Source organism: Platalea leucorodia (assembly GCF_965183815.1).
Source record: "Platalea leucorodia genome assembly, chromosome: 3".
NCBI classification, from domain to species: domain Eukaryota; kingdom Metazoa; phylum Chordata; class Aves; order Pelecaniformes; family Threskiornithidae; genus Platalea; species Platalea leucorodia.
This window is the reverse complement of record NC_138825.1, coordinates 70,747,595-70,764,457: the sequence shown is the minus strand read 5'-3', so window position 1 is coordinate 70,764,457 and position 16,863 is coordinate 70,747,595. Positions and strand designations below refer to the sequence as shown.

Sequence of the window (16,863 nt, the reverse complement as noted above, 5' to 3'; positions counted from 1 at the left end):
TTTTGAGATCAGGCAGCCATGAAGAAATAGGTAAAACTTGACCCTTACTTGGCACAAAGAAGGGATCTGGTGAAGAACTGCAAAACCCTACGAAACCCTGCAAAAACCAAAAACTCCTTTTAGCCCTCAGAAGAATGACGATTTTGCCACCTGACTACTGCTGGCTGCACAGTCATGCTCAGAACATGCTCATTGCTGAGGGCTCCCTCCTGCTGCGGAGGTCACCTCTTTCATCTGGTGACGGCCTGCAGAAAATGCAGGTTATCATTTAAATGTTTTTATGAGTATCTTTATTTGCCTGAGAAGACACACTATACTTCCCGCTGGTATATTCCCTGTGTATGCTCTCCATACGGCTCAGTGATCTCAGTGCCTTTTCAATAATTCAGGCTGTGCGCACTGGCGATGTCATCTCGGGAAAGGAGCCCAATGCGGTATCCAAGAGCTGTGCTCCCTACAGGAAGGAGGAGGAGGTACACGTTATGGGCTTTCCCGTGTTTGCTCTGTCTTTCGTGTAAGCTTCATTTTCAGGCCTATTTGCATCGGAAAGGTCCATTCCCTCAGACAAAGGTCAAATGTTCTTCGACGGGAACTTTTCCTGAAAGCAGACTGCAGGATCAAACTTTCCTGCATGAAAAATGGCATCTTCCCTCACTGAAATATTCAGGATGCAGCAGCAGGATATTTTTGCCCTCTGCAATATAATGCAACTTAAGGCACGCTGCCTCTGATATGAGGCCAAAAAAGAGGGCTGCTTTATTTTATTCTCAGCTTTTTAAGCTCGCAACGCTTCACGTGAAGAAATTCAGTCAAAAGAGAGGATCGCAAGGAAAGACAACGCTCGGTGAACAACGTCTCGCCGCCGGCACGACCCCGAGATTTACGCGGGCCCCTGGTCGGACTCCCGGGACGCTGCGCGGGGGCTCAGGCGCGGCCCCGCGCACCGAGCGCCCCGCGGCCGCCGCCGCCCCCGCCGCAGGGCAACCACCATCTTGTTCCGCGCAGCCCCGGCGCCGGCGGCCGCGGCGCGGCTCTGCCCGAGGCCCCTCGGCCGCGGGGACCCGCCACCGCCCCGCTCCCCGCCGCGGCCTCTCGGGCGGCCGCTCCTCGGCGGCGGAGGGCAGGTGCCGCTGCGCGCCGGGGCGGGGGCGCGCCTCTGCCTGTGCGCGCCTGCGTGTGCCCGTGCGCGCGTGTGCGCGCCCGTGCAAGGCGGGGCCGCGCAGCAGGCAGCCCCGCGCCGGCTGGTGCCATCTGGGAGCCGGGGCGTGGAGCGGAGGAGGGCGCGGGAGGGGGACGAGCATCCTCAAGGCCGAGGCTCCGTTTGTCTTTCCGGGCTCCGCGCCGGCGGGCGGGAGGCTCTTCGGCACCGCTACCGGCGAAGTCCCTGCGGATCGGCTTGCCTCCTCCTCGCTGCTTTTTTTGGTTTAGTGGTGTTAGGTTTTTTTTTTTTTTTTTCCTTCTTTTTTTCCCCCACCCTCCCTCAAATCCGGGGAGACGCTTCTGAAGCGGGGCGAGCGCTGATCTTACGTAAATGGTGCTGCTCCGAGGAGGGCAGCCCCCCTGCCAGCCCCGGGCCGGGGGAGCGCCCCCGGGCGCCGCTCGCCCTGCCTAGCGGCAGCCCGGCCTCAGATCCGCACCGGCACCGGCACCGGCACCGGCGGGGGCGGGCGGCGAGCGGCAGCCGGCAGCCCCGCAGCCCCGCAGCCCCGTCCCCGGCGGGCTTCGGCGCCTCCCCGGACCGGCTGCGGGGATGATGCGGCGCGTCGGACCCCGCGGCGGGGCGGGCGCTATGTCAGAGAGATAACGCGGCTCCGCCAGCAGCCCGGGGGCGGTCTCGGTGCCAGCCCCCCCCGGGACCTGGCTGCCTGGGAGCCGCTCGCTTCTCGGCGGCCGGACTGGCAGCGGCGGCGGGGCCGCGGAGCGGCGGGGCGAGGCCCGGCGGGGCGGGGGAGCGGCGGCCGGCCGTGCCGGGGCACCCCGCCTCCGGGGGGCAAACGCCCGGGAGGCTGAGGAGCGCAGGCAGCAGAGGCGGGGAGGAGGAGGAGGAGGGCAGCGCCATGACTCATTTGCAGGCAGGTCTCTCCCCGGAGACTCTGGAGAAAGCCCGGCTGGAGCTGAACGAGAACCCCGACACCTTGCACCAGGACATCCAGGAGGTGCGGGACATGGTCATCACCCGCCCGGACATCGGCTTCCTCCGCACCGACGATGCCTTCATCCTGCGGTTCCTGCGGGCCAGGAAGTTTCAGCACTTCGAGGCGTTTCGCCTCCTGGCCCAGTACTTCGAGTATCGCCAGCAGAACCTGGACATGTTCAAGAGCTTCAAGGCCACAGACCCGGGCATCAAGCAGGCGCTGAAGGATGGCTTCCCCGGCGGGCTGGCCAACCTGGACCACTACGGCAGGAAGATCCTCGTCCTTTTTGCTGCCAACTGGGACCAGAGCAGGTAAATGCGGAGCCAACCACCCGCCTTAACCCCTTCTTCCCCCGGGCAATGCGTGGGAAAAGCTGTGCCAGACCAGAGAGAGGATGGGTGGGCAGCGGGGACACACCCGGCTCTGCCCACAGGGGGCTGGGCAGCAGCCTGGAAGGCAGAGGGAGAAGAGAAAGAAGAAATGTATTTTGTGGCTTAGGGCCTTTTCAACCTTCTCATCCTTTAGGCTCGGAATTTCAGGAGGCAAGCAGGAACTGCTCGGGTGCGCTTCTCAGCTCTCTGATGTGAGGTTTACACCCCTCTGCCTCCCCGCAGCCAAAGTGAGCTGGCGTGGTAGATGATATGCTCAAACCCTCGACAAAGAATGCTTGCGATCCCTTTGCTGGTCTTTCTGCTTCAGCACACACAGAGCTGCTCAGGTGCCGTAGGAGAAAGTGGGAGACTCTGTGTGCAAGAGGAGTATCCATCATGGCTTTTGAGCTGAAAAGTTTGCCAGTGCGGAAAGCTGAGGCTCCAAATCTTTTCCCTCTGCTAAAGAAAGCTCTTCCTGAGCCACCTGGAAATGCCAGGATGGAAGTTACAGTAACCTCTTCTTTTCCCCACTCATGCTGCTCTAAGTGTAAATTCCCTGCATAATAAGATACAAGCCTACAAAGCTTTGGTAGCAAATTGAAGGAGGCTAGTGCAGTCCCCAGAACAATTTCTGATCCTTTTTGGGACTACTCACGCCTGAAGATGACTTAGCAGGCTGACCCAAGAGCTGTCTCACATCAAGGCCTTTTCTTTTAGCAATTGGCTTGATGCTATGTGACACTATTTGGTTATTCTAAATACCTCATTAGGTGCTATGCCTGGTTTTTCCTGCAGTCTAAAATTACAGTCACCAAAATTGCTTGATTTCCCACACATGTAAATGAATGAATCCATTAAGAGTGAACTCTCTGAAGCCTACTCCTGTGAGCACTGCATGGCTTCCCTAGGCTCCCAACCGGTGACCCGTTTTAGCATCTAAAGCGCTTCTTAGTGAGAAAACTTAAAACTCTTGCTACTTGCCTTCACGTGAACCCAAACTGTCTTCTGTGCAGTCAATGCAGGCTGGGCACAGGCAGTGCCGCGTGCTCAGTACAGATATCCCAAGCTCAGCTATTCTGAAACATGGGGAGGACACAAGCAGCTAGCAGTGTGGGTAGAAAGGATGAAATTTGGGGGATCAGCATGCTTAAGCTTGCCCTTTAAGTGTTTGTGTAGCTGTCCTCTTGCAGGCTGTGTCGATAGCCATGGCAGGGAGTGATCCCACAGCTCCCTGCAGCAGTCAGGGTTACAGCTAGGGAGAGGTCTCTGCCTGGAGGGCTGCTGGCCCACCATGGCTCTCCTCCTCTCCAGACAGGGTGGCCACATCCATGCTGCCTACGGGGAGAGTTTCCTGGCCCTTGCTAACCCATGAATCATGCCCAGAGACTGGGAGAAAGCTGTCTGGCACAAATCTAAACTGCCCATGACCATGCTAACAACTAGAAAGTGTGGATGAACATACGTGGAGCTGGGGCCAGCGTCCTTTCCCTGCTTTGGTTTTCTGGCAGGTGGAGCCAAAGAAGCTGAGTGAGGAAGCAGTGGTGATGAGGCTAAGGACTCTCTGAGTGGGCTTCGTTTCCCACCTAAGGACCTTCGTTATTACCTACGTAAGGATCAGGTCAACTTTTTATTTTAAAAGCAACTCCACAAACTCTTAAAAATCCCCAAAGGAAGAACTAGCAAAGAAATGGATGTTTAGATCTATTATTAAGTCATATGTCTACTATGAAGAAGTTCCCTTGTTACAAGTAATGTGGCCTACTGTCTACCATTATTTCTCATTAATGGAAAAAAACCCCAAAGCTTTATGTGACACTTTTGAGGTCATTAGTTCCTAGTGAAGAGAACACCAAGAATACCAGTTCAGGGATAAACTAACATTAAAAAAATATTTGCCATGTGAAAAGAATAGTTTTATTTTCTGCTTCATTTTGGAGGTGCTGATATTTAAACTACATCAGATCAGCTGACACAACAGTAAATTTATTGTGATCTTTTTCATGAAGTCCTATTGGTACAATTACTATTATTATTTATGATAGAAGAGGGAAGTGACTGGGGTACACAGGGGTACCTAATGGCCATGTTTGCAGTTGGGTCCCCATTGCTCTTCAGCGCTGCCCACCCACAGTACGCCTCTCCTCCAGGGCGAGGGATTTGTTTTCAGATAGACCACTCAGACAAAGGGGAGAGAGCTGAAGCCCAGCTGCGGGGAGTGGCTTGCTCCAAGGCACGTGACAAGTCAGTGACAGATCTGGGAATGGAGCTAGGTCACTTTCTTTTCTAATTAATTTAGTGTCTTCCGTTATCTGATGTTCAGCAACTGAACCTGGGGAGCGTTGTGTACGGAACTTACACTGGAGCCGCTACACAATATGTCTCAAGCTTATGCCTTAACTGCCTTGATATCTTACAGTACGTAAAACAGCCCTCCTCTTACAGCAACACTGGGAGGATTGCTTTCTGAAGTCTGTCGTGTTAGGACCTCTTCGTATGCTTCATAAACTGAGTTAATAGAGCACAGCAAGCCTCCAAATTTATCATGTGTGTACAATTTATTATGGCCAGCATGTAACAATTAGAAATAAAAAGTTCCAATTTGTTATTTAAATGAATAGCAGACATACTATAGATGATTTATGTAGCACCAGCAGCCTAGGTTTTACATAGTTCCAATGAGAAAGAAAAGCGTGGGAGGAAAAAAATCCTATGGTAAAACAAGGCTGTGTACTAGTTGTTAAATCATTAAATTAAAGCAGGGCCTGAAAACTCTACCAGATGTCCTGCCATCTGAACAACTAAATCAGACATGTATTTAAAACAAACAAACAAAGGCAAGGTGAAGAATAATGCATTGAGTCACCCAGCAGCTTTTCAATGGGACCCTGCCTAACTCTCCATCCTGTCTCTACTACGGGGAAAGTGAAGATGGGTGGCATTCCTGCCAGGAGGCTGGATAGCGCTCGGGGAGGACTCAGACTTCCCTGTTAGTTTCCAGATTGTTGATTTGTAACTACATTTGGCTTGTAGGTGTGTACGTGCATTCGAAGACTCCTTTTTCTTAATGTGTCCAGCTGGTGAAGTTTTTTTTCAGTTAATGGTACAATTAACTTGAACTCTCAGCAGCAAGGAATCTGCTGTCATGCATCTTCTATATGCTTTGTGGCACCTGTACACAAATTCCCCAGGAAAATCAGTCCATTTTGATGCTATTTATTTGAAATCTTTCCCTGGGTTAATTATCTTGGAACTTTTCATAGAAAGTGCAATAGAAAAGTGCAGTAATGCCTCGTTCCTGTCTGTGCCACAGTGACCCAGTCAGCTCACACCATCCTCAGTGAAAATGGAAATCCACGGCACTCCTTACCGTTGGCTCTGCTGTTGCATCAGGTGATTTACAGCAGGGCAAAGACAGAGTCCACTGGTTTGCTTTCAAAACTATGCTTTCATGTGTAGAAGTGCTAGAAACTTTTCTTTTCCTCCCATTAAATGAAAATTTGAAATCTGTAGCTATTAGGAGGCTGGTCTGCTCCTCAGCTCACTATTAACCACAGGCGAGTTGGCAGGGTATTTTTCAAGCGCTGATGGAGGCAGTGTGACAAAATAAATAGCAATGCTAACAATAATAACATATTAACAATAGCAAAATACCTGGTTAATAGAGTCAGTTTTTGTTTGGAAGTAATATCTTTCAAATAATAATTATTAACTAGTGCAAACACTGTCATTTTTTTCTACAGTTTCTCCTGCTGACTGATGCTGTCTTACTGTTTCCTAACTTTCCCCCAGGTATCCCTATCTGCCCATTATCACTTGTATTTAGACTGTGAGTGTTTTGGCTAGGGATCTTTTTGATCAGTGCTAATGTAAAATTTAACTCAGCTGAATCCTAAAATTTAGGTCTGTGGCTGTGACCGTTAGACACTGGGCTAACATAAGGAGTAATGAATTGTATTAAATCTGAATCTAAAAGCTAATCTAGTAAAATATTTGAAGCAGTTTCCATTTTTCTATGCATTTTTGTTACACTGGTGGTGCTTTTTGTTTTTAGAATAAGGGCCCCCAGGGCATGCTGCCACTATATAGGCAGAATAGCTATAAGAGAAGTTTCGATCCCCCATCTTTTCAGCATTCAAATCTGTACCCAGACTGACAAACCAAGAAGATCTGAGGCATCATTTCTACATACTCCTTTGTGTATCTTGAGGGCTCTTGTTTCACTGAAATTCTAAAAATACTAAGCCAGAGCAGTAGGTTAGAAATGGGGTGATGGCTCAGAGACTTGACCAGCTTTCTCTTTTAAACCGCAGAGGCTCCAGAGCTCATTTGATAGAAACTTTGACTTGTCCAAGTGGTGATGAGCTTAAAATACAGATCGTGTGTTCCTTACATGTTTGGGACCTTCAGGAGACATGTGGCTTAAATTCAAGCAAAGACGACTTACCATTTATCTCTTCTAGTTAACAGTTTGCATCCTGAGAAGCAGATTCATGCCACTCAGTTTTAATTCTCAGAATAACTTGAAATTTCTTGATAGCGGGGGGGGGGGGGGGGGGAGGGGGGAGATGACAAATAGCAATAGAGGTAGTAGGGCAACTCTGCCAAAACTCTGCCAAATCAGATTATCTGTTATTCAGTGCAAATGTGAATCGACTGGAACCAGAATCTGGTTAAACAGATGATACGGTGGATGCCACCCATCATCAAGAACATCAGATACTGAAAACAGCTGACACAGCTGGATTTGACATGAGATATCTGTACCTTGCATTCTTCCTGCCTCGTCTCTTTCTCGTGGTCTGGTGGAAATCACAGTGGCCTCTGGGAGTGAAGAGGATGCATAGACCACATAACCAAGAGGTAAAGGTGAAAGATCATAGTGAAGTGCTACCAATACTACCATATGATAGCAGTGTCTGCCAGACTGTTTTTCCCAGAAATCCTTGGAAATACTTTGAATCTGTTCATATCCTGTAGAAAATTCTCAAAGAACTTTTCTTTTCTGTAAAGGGGAAATTGCTGCCACTGTTAAATTACAAGAGAGCAGGATGCTCAGTTAATAGTTTGAGCTGTTCTGTTCTTGACAAATCAAGATCTCAGTGAGGCATTACCCTAGAAAGCTCTGTCACTGTCCTGGTAGAAATGGTAGCCATCCCGAAGCATTTGAAAGAATCGCTGTCAGTGTGGCTATTAACTTGTCAAGCCTTCCCAGGCTCATTGCTTTAAAGTCAACCTGAATGAAAAATTTCAAGAGGTAGCAGAGTATGTCTGCACACCAGTCCCCACCTCGTTTGAAGTCAAGCTGGGACTCACATAGAAAAGGACCATTAAGAGTGCATCATATATGTGATAACATATTTCCAGCATTTGTTATTCACATTAACAACTGGGCTAAAAAAGTAGTCTGAGCTCTCCATTGAATTAAGCATGGTTCTATAAATAGAGAGCATTAAATACATATAATTTAACTGTGAGTTCTCGATTATCCTAGCAATTAGTAATACCTTGCTAGCTACAAGATGTCCCATAAGAGTCTGTTTAAACAAGTGAATGCAACTGAATTTAGCCATAAATAAATAAGGATTTATTTCTGCACAGCCTAACTCCCTGCTGCTACAGCTGCGGCAGCAAATCAGGCCCAGCACACCCTACGTACCCGACAGCACTGGAGCACCCATTGTAAAACTGAGGCCAGGACAAAATGAGCGGCTTGCTGTCCCCTAAATACACACTGTTTCTTAACACAGATTGGTAAGAATAAAACAATACCATCTTCCCCTCAGACTGAACACTATGGTCTCTCAAAATTAAAGGCTAATATGTTGACTTTTTTTCTTTTTTTTTTTTTTTTCCTTCTTAAGTAGAAAGGCAGTCAAAACCACCTTGGACCAAATTTATTTCACACTCACTACCTTATCCAGTTTTTCTCACTTTTGAATGGTTATACTTCTGTATCTATATGGAAAGTAATTTCAGCATGAAATAAAAGTTTCAGCAACACAATGCAGAGTAATTTTTTCCACCTTCTTTTTATGTAGGATTTTAATTTCCCTAAAGTCCAGCCAAGGATGGAGCATATGTTATGGCAGAGCCTGTGCATCCTGATGCTGATGTGAACAGTAGTAGCAGTGAGGTGAAATGTTGGACGACATGGGGCTGGAGTGGATTAAAGATGAGTCTTTATGCAAATAACTCTGTGCTGTGTGAAAGCTTCAGTATAGTTTCTTTAGTCATGTTTCATTTGCTTGGGCTGTTCAGCTGATACTTTCAGTACTCAGCTTGCCATTCGCAGCACCTAAGATTTCATCTGTCACACCAGGTTTACATTTCTGGCTTGCCTCGGCATGCGTCCAGAGTAAAAGCTGCTTTAAATATCCACTAATGGATTTATTTTTCTTTTCTGGTTTTCTGTACTGTACTTAAGTAAGGTATCAAAACCAAGAGAAGAGGTCCATTACAGAATGAAGGATAGCTCCTATCTTCAACTAATTGCCCCTAAGGGTATTTGAGGTGGGAAGCTTGGTTGTTAGGGACATGTCCCTGTATAATCCTGATGTGGCGTTTTAGACTTAAAGAGTACTTCAGATACTTTCCTCTGGCAGAAAGTGTTCTTGCTTGCTTTTAGCTAGACCTGTGTTCTGCAGGACTTGTTTTCACTGGGAGGACAACCTTTTGTCTTTTTCAGCAGGTAAACATACAATATCGTCATTATTGTTGTGGACTGTATTTCTTACACTAAGCAAACCTGCAGCAGGGGTTACGGTGATGGTGAATATGCCATAGATTTGTGGAAGCCCAGCCCTGCGACCATGGGTTACTGTCTGTGGTGGCTGAAATCCTGGTCGCACTGATGCCTGACAGTTTTCCCATTGACTTGAATGAATTCAGGACATAATTAGGTGTATATGTGTTTACATATCTATGCCTATATACTTATCATTTAGGTATATGTAAAAGCATTTTATGGCCAGTCTTACAGGCCTGATTGGCCTCATAAACAAAGAATCTTTGTGTCTAATGCACCAGATTTCTAGCAGCCTTGTGCCACCAGGGAGCCGTTAATCCAAGGCATGTGATGTCTTCTTGAACTCCCTTGGGAGGGCATTAGAGATCTACATCAGGAACTTGGGAGTCATCTTCTTGGACTGGATGTAGGGTGCTTGCAGCAGCCTTCTGCTTCGTGGAGCTCTTCTCCTGGAAAATGAGACCCTCTGAATGTGGCAGCATAAATGTCAAGCAGCGTTGAGGCTAATTTTAGGATTTGAGTATTTCTAATTTAGTCTGTTTCTTGTATGAGCTCTGATAGATGGTCTTCCGCAGACTGAGGCATTAGCTGCTCTCCCAGTGTCTCACGTGATGTAATTTCCTTCCCTTTGCAGCCTTTTCCCTGGGAAGGCCTCTTACAGGGTGTATCTCCATCTAATTTCATGAAGCGATAAAAATACAGTATTTCTGAGACCTCTGCCAGCTTGCGGAGGTAACCGGTGGGCTTGAAGGCAGTTGGCCACGCTCTGAGCTGAGCCCCAACCCTGCACACAACTCTGTAAGCCTCATTCCCTCAGGCTAAGCGTGTGTTTTAATCCCGAGGCTGGCATTTGTACAAAATGCAGATTGTACAGGGGATTTTTAGTTCCCATGTTGATTAGGTGCCCTCCGCTGTCCATGCACCAGTGTTGTATTGGATAGGTAGGCGAGTCTGCAGATACCCTAGGCAAATTAAGACTTTTTTAGTGCCAGCAAAACCATCTATAGTCTTCATGCTGCCAAACACTCCTTACACGTCCCATTTTACATGCGCAAGCTCATTTGGGAAAGAGCTGATGAATGATTTCATTTTTCCGCAGGTCACTCTTCGCACTGCGGCGCTGGGGGGTGTGTGTTTGTTTGCTTATTCAGAGCACTCAGCAGTGGCGGTGGCATTTTCCCCACACGTCCAGCAGTTGGGCTTGGAGGAGCTGCTCTGCCTGGAGAGAGGGGGAGCATCAGCCGCACCGTGCCCGAGGCATTGGCTCTGCCACGCCAGCCCCTGTGCCCCCAAGCAGGTTTGCTCAGGGCAGGCAGGGCACTCCAGGTTTGCTTCACTGTGCCTACTGCAAAAATGTTTTCCTTCAAAATAGGTTTTAACGCATGTCCTTTTTTTCCCTCATGGACAAAATTCCACTTACAGAAATGGTCTTTTTTTTTTTTTTTCCTGCCAAAAGGAAATAGAGAATTTTAGCATTTTGAGGATTTCCGTAGGGAAATTACAGAGAAGAATTTTTCTTGTGCTGTTTCCTCTCCCAGTTGAAAAAACCTGGACAAAAAAGAGGGAGCGTGCCAAACTTCCTGTAAACCTTAGATCTCAGAAAAGTAAAGCCTTAGAAAAAAGTTAAATCTCAGAAAAGTGAAAAAGAGAGGAGTGAATATGAAAACTTTAATCCTAATCAATCAAACCACATTCAAAACAAAATAAAGGTCTCCAAAATTAAGAGAAGAATCATGTAAAACAATGCTTCCTCTAATATTTTCTGGGGAAAACACACTTTGTCTAGTTCACTTGTGTTAGGCTGACATTAAGAGAGTCCTTTTCTAGTCCCTTTCCTAGGAACGCATAGTTGGGAAGTTCACTGAGTTTTAGTTGGCTAAAAAAAAAGATGGAAAGATGCGAGGAGTCAGCTAGAGCAGATTCATTTCATTTGTGTTGTTTACAGATACTTTCAAAATATAGTTATGTACACAATGGAACAGTGCACTCATATTAAAGCAAGTAGAATTTAGTATAATTTAATGTAATTTCTAAATAGGCACACATGCTTTTTGCTACATGTGCAGTATGGTGGAGATTTCTCTGGGGGCTCATAATTTTGAGAACTTCTATGTTTGATGCCATCATGGGAGATTTTTAAAGGACCTTATTTAAAAATATCTGCACAAACACTGAAGATTTAACTCTTTCTTTTGTTCCTGGAGTATTTGCTTATCTGATATTTTTCTGGTTTAGCTTTCTAATGCCACATCTGATACTGTGGTGCGGACTGGCAAATTTGCGCTTTTTCAGTAACTATCTTACTTTTAAAAAAATTTTTAGATATATAATATAGTTAGCCTGGAAAAAATCAAAACTTAAACTACTACTTTTATATCTCTTAAAAAAACCCAGATAATTCAGGTGTTTCACCTTTTTTAAAAAAATTCAATAAGCTAAACTGCAAGTTGATTAATAACTCTATTATATGGCAGTCTAAAGATGACTGCTGGATATATTTAAACTATTCAGCTGCTGTATTAGGTGCTTTAGCTTCAAAAAAGAAAGATTATACTCAACAGGGCTTGGCAATAGGGAATTATGTCTTCTTTTACAAGATCATCGATCTCAGAAAAGATTATGTGCATACACATAAAGCACATAATTACATATTGTAGGTGGCATCTTTGTAAACCCGAATTTAACATAGAAAATTCTAGGACCGATGAATACCACATTCCAAACTTATTCCTGAAACCATATACTTTGGGTATACAAAGTACTCAGAAGGCAGTTAAGTAACAAAAGGTTGCTATTACTCTTAACCAGGAACACCTCAAAGCCCTAGTGTGTGTTACTTTGTGCTTTCAAGATCCTTGAGTAATCAGCTTTCTGTAATATCCTTTATAGATTTAAGAGAAAATATTACCCAGAGAGAGGGACAAGGGGAGCACGTGGAAATTCCTTTTTTAGCTGATAATTTTGTAGAAGCTGTTATTTCAATCCCTTGGAAAAATATAGGAGGAAACTTTGGGTCTAGGCTGCTGGTGTTAGACTCAGGTTTTGGAATCATTATGATTTTAGAAAAATACAATTTGCATAGATACATTTGTACAGACATTTAATAAAATGCATAGATATTAAGGCAGATTAGGAGACTACAGAAAAGTTGAAATTTGCTTTTGGTGTGTTATATTCTTGTAGTTAGTTCTGGCTTGCTGATGTTCTAGATGTACATAATCCTACTCCAGAGGATGAGTTCAGCTAACTGAGCTTTTGAGACATTCCCAGCTTTACATACCCGTGACTTCTGGGGATACGTTTGCACTCCTTTGATTTAAACTTTTGACAAGCAGTGGAAAGGAAGAATGCTCAGACCTTCACGTCCGTGGTCGTTGCTCCTTTCCTAACCAAATCTCCCCTTAACGTTCGCAGGTACACACTGGTGGATATTTTGCGCGCCATACTTCTTTCTTTAGAAGCCATGATAGAAGACCCTGAGCTTCAAGTGAATGGATTTGTTTTGATTATAGACTGGAGCAACTTCACCTTCAAGCAGGCCTCCAAGCTCACACCAAGCATGCTTAGATTAGCCATAGAGGGCCTTCAGGTAACCTTCTTTTCTTTCTTTTCCTGATTCTCCTTCGTTTTGCAGTTCATTACAAATCTAGGTGGCTAAAAGCACCCAAACAAAACACAAATCCAAGAACTTCTGAATAGCAAGGCTATTAACACCTTAAGGTATGGGCAGACAGACAAGCTTCAGTGGCACAAGCTAACGCATGAGCTCTGTCAGCTAAGTGCAGTAACTCCTAGTGTGTAGGCTCCTTCTTTGCCATAAATGAGAGGTAACTTTTCTGTCTTTATACCAAAGTGGCTGGCTTCCTGTAAATTCAGATCGTAGCTTCTGCAGCAGCAAGTTAGAAGTAATCACTTTATCTTGTCATTTTGCACAGGGCTAATGAAATATGGGTTGCTGCTGCCACGCCAGGTTGTTTTTTTTTTTGTTGATTCCATTGGAGATGGGCTCTACGTAATTTGTCCTCAAAAGTGTGGGGCACTGTGATTAGGCAGTTAGCTGGGACTATTTGCTTACTGAAAGTTCAGCATGTGCTTGGCTCTTTTGCTGGGTCAGGATTAATTTGAGCAGCAGCTTCTGAAACTGAGTATACAGTGATTTAAATGTCTTTCTGCTCATTGTAAATGAACTTTACATGGCACAGGCACATTGGTGGAAAGGATACTACATAACTCTTGGCTGTCTCCTGTGATCTTTAATGCTTATTTAAATGAAAAACTAGAATCTGTAAAGTAGTTGTTTGCTGTGCAAGCTTGAGTTGCTGTGTTAAAAATACCAGTAATTCACTCCTGTGGCAGTGTGCCTTGGTTTTACAAGGACATATATTCCTTTTCTGTGATGTTTTTATCATTTATACATTTTTATTACTCATAAAACAAAATGACAGCTTTGTCTGAACTTTCTTCACTTTGATATTGCTATTTTTGAAGAAACTTGTATAGTAGTAGTATGGAGTTTTGATTTAGATCTTGAAATGGCTTACCCGGTGTTCAGCCTGCTGTTGCACACAGAAGGGTAGTGACAGTCATGAGACAAAGAAGATGTTAATTTTCATTTTGTTGTGTTTCCTTATGCAACGGTGTGATTCCATGGTCTTGACAAGTACATCAGAAGGCAGCAGTGAGATCTGTACTCTTAACAGTATTGCATTTCCTTTTATTGCTTTCAAAGTTGTTTTCTTTTTTGTGCTGTTTTTCAAAGTTAGCAATTGTTTTCTTGTTTAGAACATGAATAAATACTTTAGTGGTCTTTGTTTTTAAATGGTGGTGTTTCTTCTTGAACATTAATCAGAGACGGTTATTTTGAGGAGAGCTGCAGTGGATAATTGCATCTGAAAATATGATGGGTGACCTACCAAACTTCAGGTGGGCTCTGAGACTCTGTGTTCTTCTGCCATGGGTTGGTTCGTTACTGAGTTGAGGTGAAGTCCATTGGCTTAATTTATCCATGCGCCCAGCTTTGTATGTTCGAATATCCCGAGCCTGATGGTGGCCAGAACCCAGGGCATCATTTTGTGCCCACTGTCTTCAGTCCTGTTGACTCCAGAAATGTAAAACTAGGCATGAAATGCTCCAGAATAGGGAATGAGAAGGTACTGAAATGGCAAGTGTGAGATAAAACTCTCCCAGAGCTCGAGGAATCTGTCCTAATCTGTGATGGGTATTGTTATTGGTAAGCAGCAACTTTTACAAGGCCTTTTACCACAAGTCTTTTGAAGAAATCAATTAGTTGGGCTCTCATAATACAGTGTTTAATTTTCTGTGGAGAACCACTGAGGGAATGAGGGCTAACATTCTTATACTAGTAAAATTGACTGACACTCTAGTGATATTTTCCCAGTAGTTATACTGCTTGGGGGGTTGTTTATATTTAATTTCTTTTTTTTTTTCTTTTTCTTTTACTTAGACATTTTTCTATGTAAAGATATGTTAGAATCAATGGAAAGGACTAAAGACAACTGTACTGAGCATCTTGGAGGGAGAACCTCACTTCAAAACCAAGGAAGTAAGAGGAAAGCATGGTGGAAAGGTGGTACAGGGAGACCCTGGGAAAGGCACAGGTTTATTTGCACCTTCTTGCAAGATTTCATGCCTGAAATGTTACATTCCCTTACCCCCAAGAGGGACTGCCTTTCTTTTCATTTTGGACAAAACTGTATAGCAGAAACATCATTCTGAATGATGTCAAAGTAAAAAGTGCTTAGTCAGGTGGTATGAAAAAGAACAAGAACAACTCACACGCACTGTTTATTTATGATCTTTGTAAATACTCTCTGTTTAATCAGAGAAATGGAATTTACTTTGGCTTATAAGATTTAACAGGGCTCAAGATACTGAACTTTACCATTTGGGGAATTTAAATATTTGTGTTACTTGGGTGGAAAGGGATGGGGAAAGTGGGATTAGTGACCACTGAATTTGATGTTAACCAAACCCCTTTGCCTCCTGAATGAAATCTGCTAAATTTGCATTATATTTACTTAGCTTCCACGGTGAGCAGAATACTCAATATGGTACGTACCAGAGAGTTGATTACAAGCTATGGCATTTCTGGGCTCGTCACAACTTCTTATTTTTTAGGAAATTGCTTTTGAAAGTAAGATAAGTAAATATATACAGTTTTCTACTGAAGACAAGTTCTGCTATATACTTTGTCTGCATATATATGTTAAATGGGAGTATGAAAAGAATCATACCCCTAACTGACTTGTATACATTAGAAAAATCTCCTAGGTAGTTATTTTCAGGAAAAGAGCCTTTTGGCCTTGGAATTTTTAGTGTTAAAGGACACTGATTATCTGTAAACTGATGTGGATTTCCAGCATATCCATCCCAACAGTGCTGTACCAACCAATTGGTGCAGTGTAGGTCAGTGCTGATTTTTAGATCAAATGGTTCTGCTAGCCAAGAAGCAAAAACCTCCCGTGGAGGCTGGGGCACTTGGCTGGGACCCTCGATGCTCCAGTCCTAGCTCATACACTGGCCTTGTGCTTTTGGAAAAAAGGAGCAATACTCTTCCCTGCGGATGCTGGTGGCTACAGCATTTATGTTGCTCCTTATCATCAGGAAGGAGGATTTGCACTTAGAGCCCTTAACACCTTCTGTAGTGAAGAATAAGAACATAAGCAAATGCAACATGTAATACTCTCTATTTTCTGAGAAGGGTCTGTCTGGATTAGGTGACTAGGAGCCGTGAAATCTGAGCAGAAGGAAAACATTCTTTGAGAGGTGAGACCGAAACCCATGCCCTGACTTTAGCACCTTGTGTTGGCTCTCCCCAGCGTATTCAATATGCAGGTGTTTGTGAATCCCAGTCTTCAGTACCCAGTTCTCCCCATTCATTGATTTCTGTAGCCAAGCACTGATTTTGGGCTTATGAAGGAGCTCATGTTACTCAGCAGCTGCGTTCCTGAAAACAGAGAGTGTTACAGCATTGTGTGCTGCAACACCCAAGTGCCTTGAATAAGTCCCTTTCAAAAACTTTGAAAAACTTTACAAAATTTTGCTTCTTGCACCAGGAAGGGGTTACAATCTGCGTGCTTCAGCTACTTTTCCCATAGAAAGGAGAACTCTTGAGCGCTCAGAAGAAAAACACTCCTAACTTCCCATAGACAGTGATGAACTCTAAGCTCTTACCACACAAGAACGACAGCTTGATGTTATGGTCTGATAAATAGTTCTATGAAAATATCATCTCAATACATAATGTTAATTGAAAAAGCAGATCAAATGTTAGGAATTGTAAGGAAAGGAATGTAGAGCAGGGAACATGGTGAAGCCGCTGCAAAAATCTGTGCCATCACTTCCATCTTGAATATTGTGGATGCTTCTGATTTTCTGTCTCAGAAAGACTACTGTAGGACTGGAGAAGGGCAAAAAACCCCAAAAGGTATGGGCTGGTTTCTGTATAAGGAACAACTAAGTTGGCTGGGATTCTTCTGGATGGAAGAAAAAAAAATGTGGAGGGAAACTAGAGGTATCTATAAAACCGTAGGATCACAGGATAATTCAGGCTGGAAGAGACCTCAGGAGATCAGCAAGTCCAACCTCCTGC

At 44.7% G+C, this 16,863-nt stretch overlaps 1 protein-coding gene across 1 annotated transcript in view; it reads left to right on the top strand.

The window, feature by feature from the left end:
• Window positions 1-2,057: 2,057 nt before the first annotated feature.
• Window positions 2,058-16,863, top strand: part of CLVS2 (clavesin 2) — a gene marked incomplete at both ends in the record, with an annotated part of 50,474 nt that continues 35,668 nt past the window's right edge. The window contains 2 exons of the mRNA XM_082306463.1: window positions 2,058-2,446; window positions 12,666-12,840. Of these exons, the coding sequence (XP_082162589.1) occupies window positions 2,058-2,446; window positions 12,666-12,840 (564 nt within the window). The remainder of the gene's footprint in view (window positions 2,447-12,665; window positions 12,841-16,863) is intronic.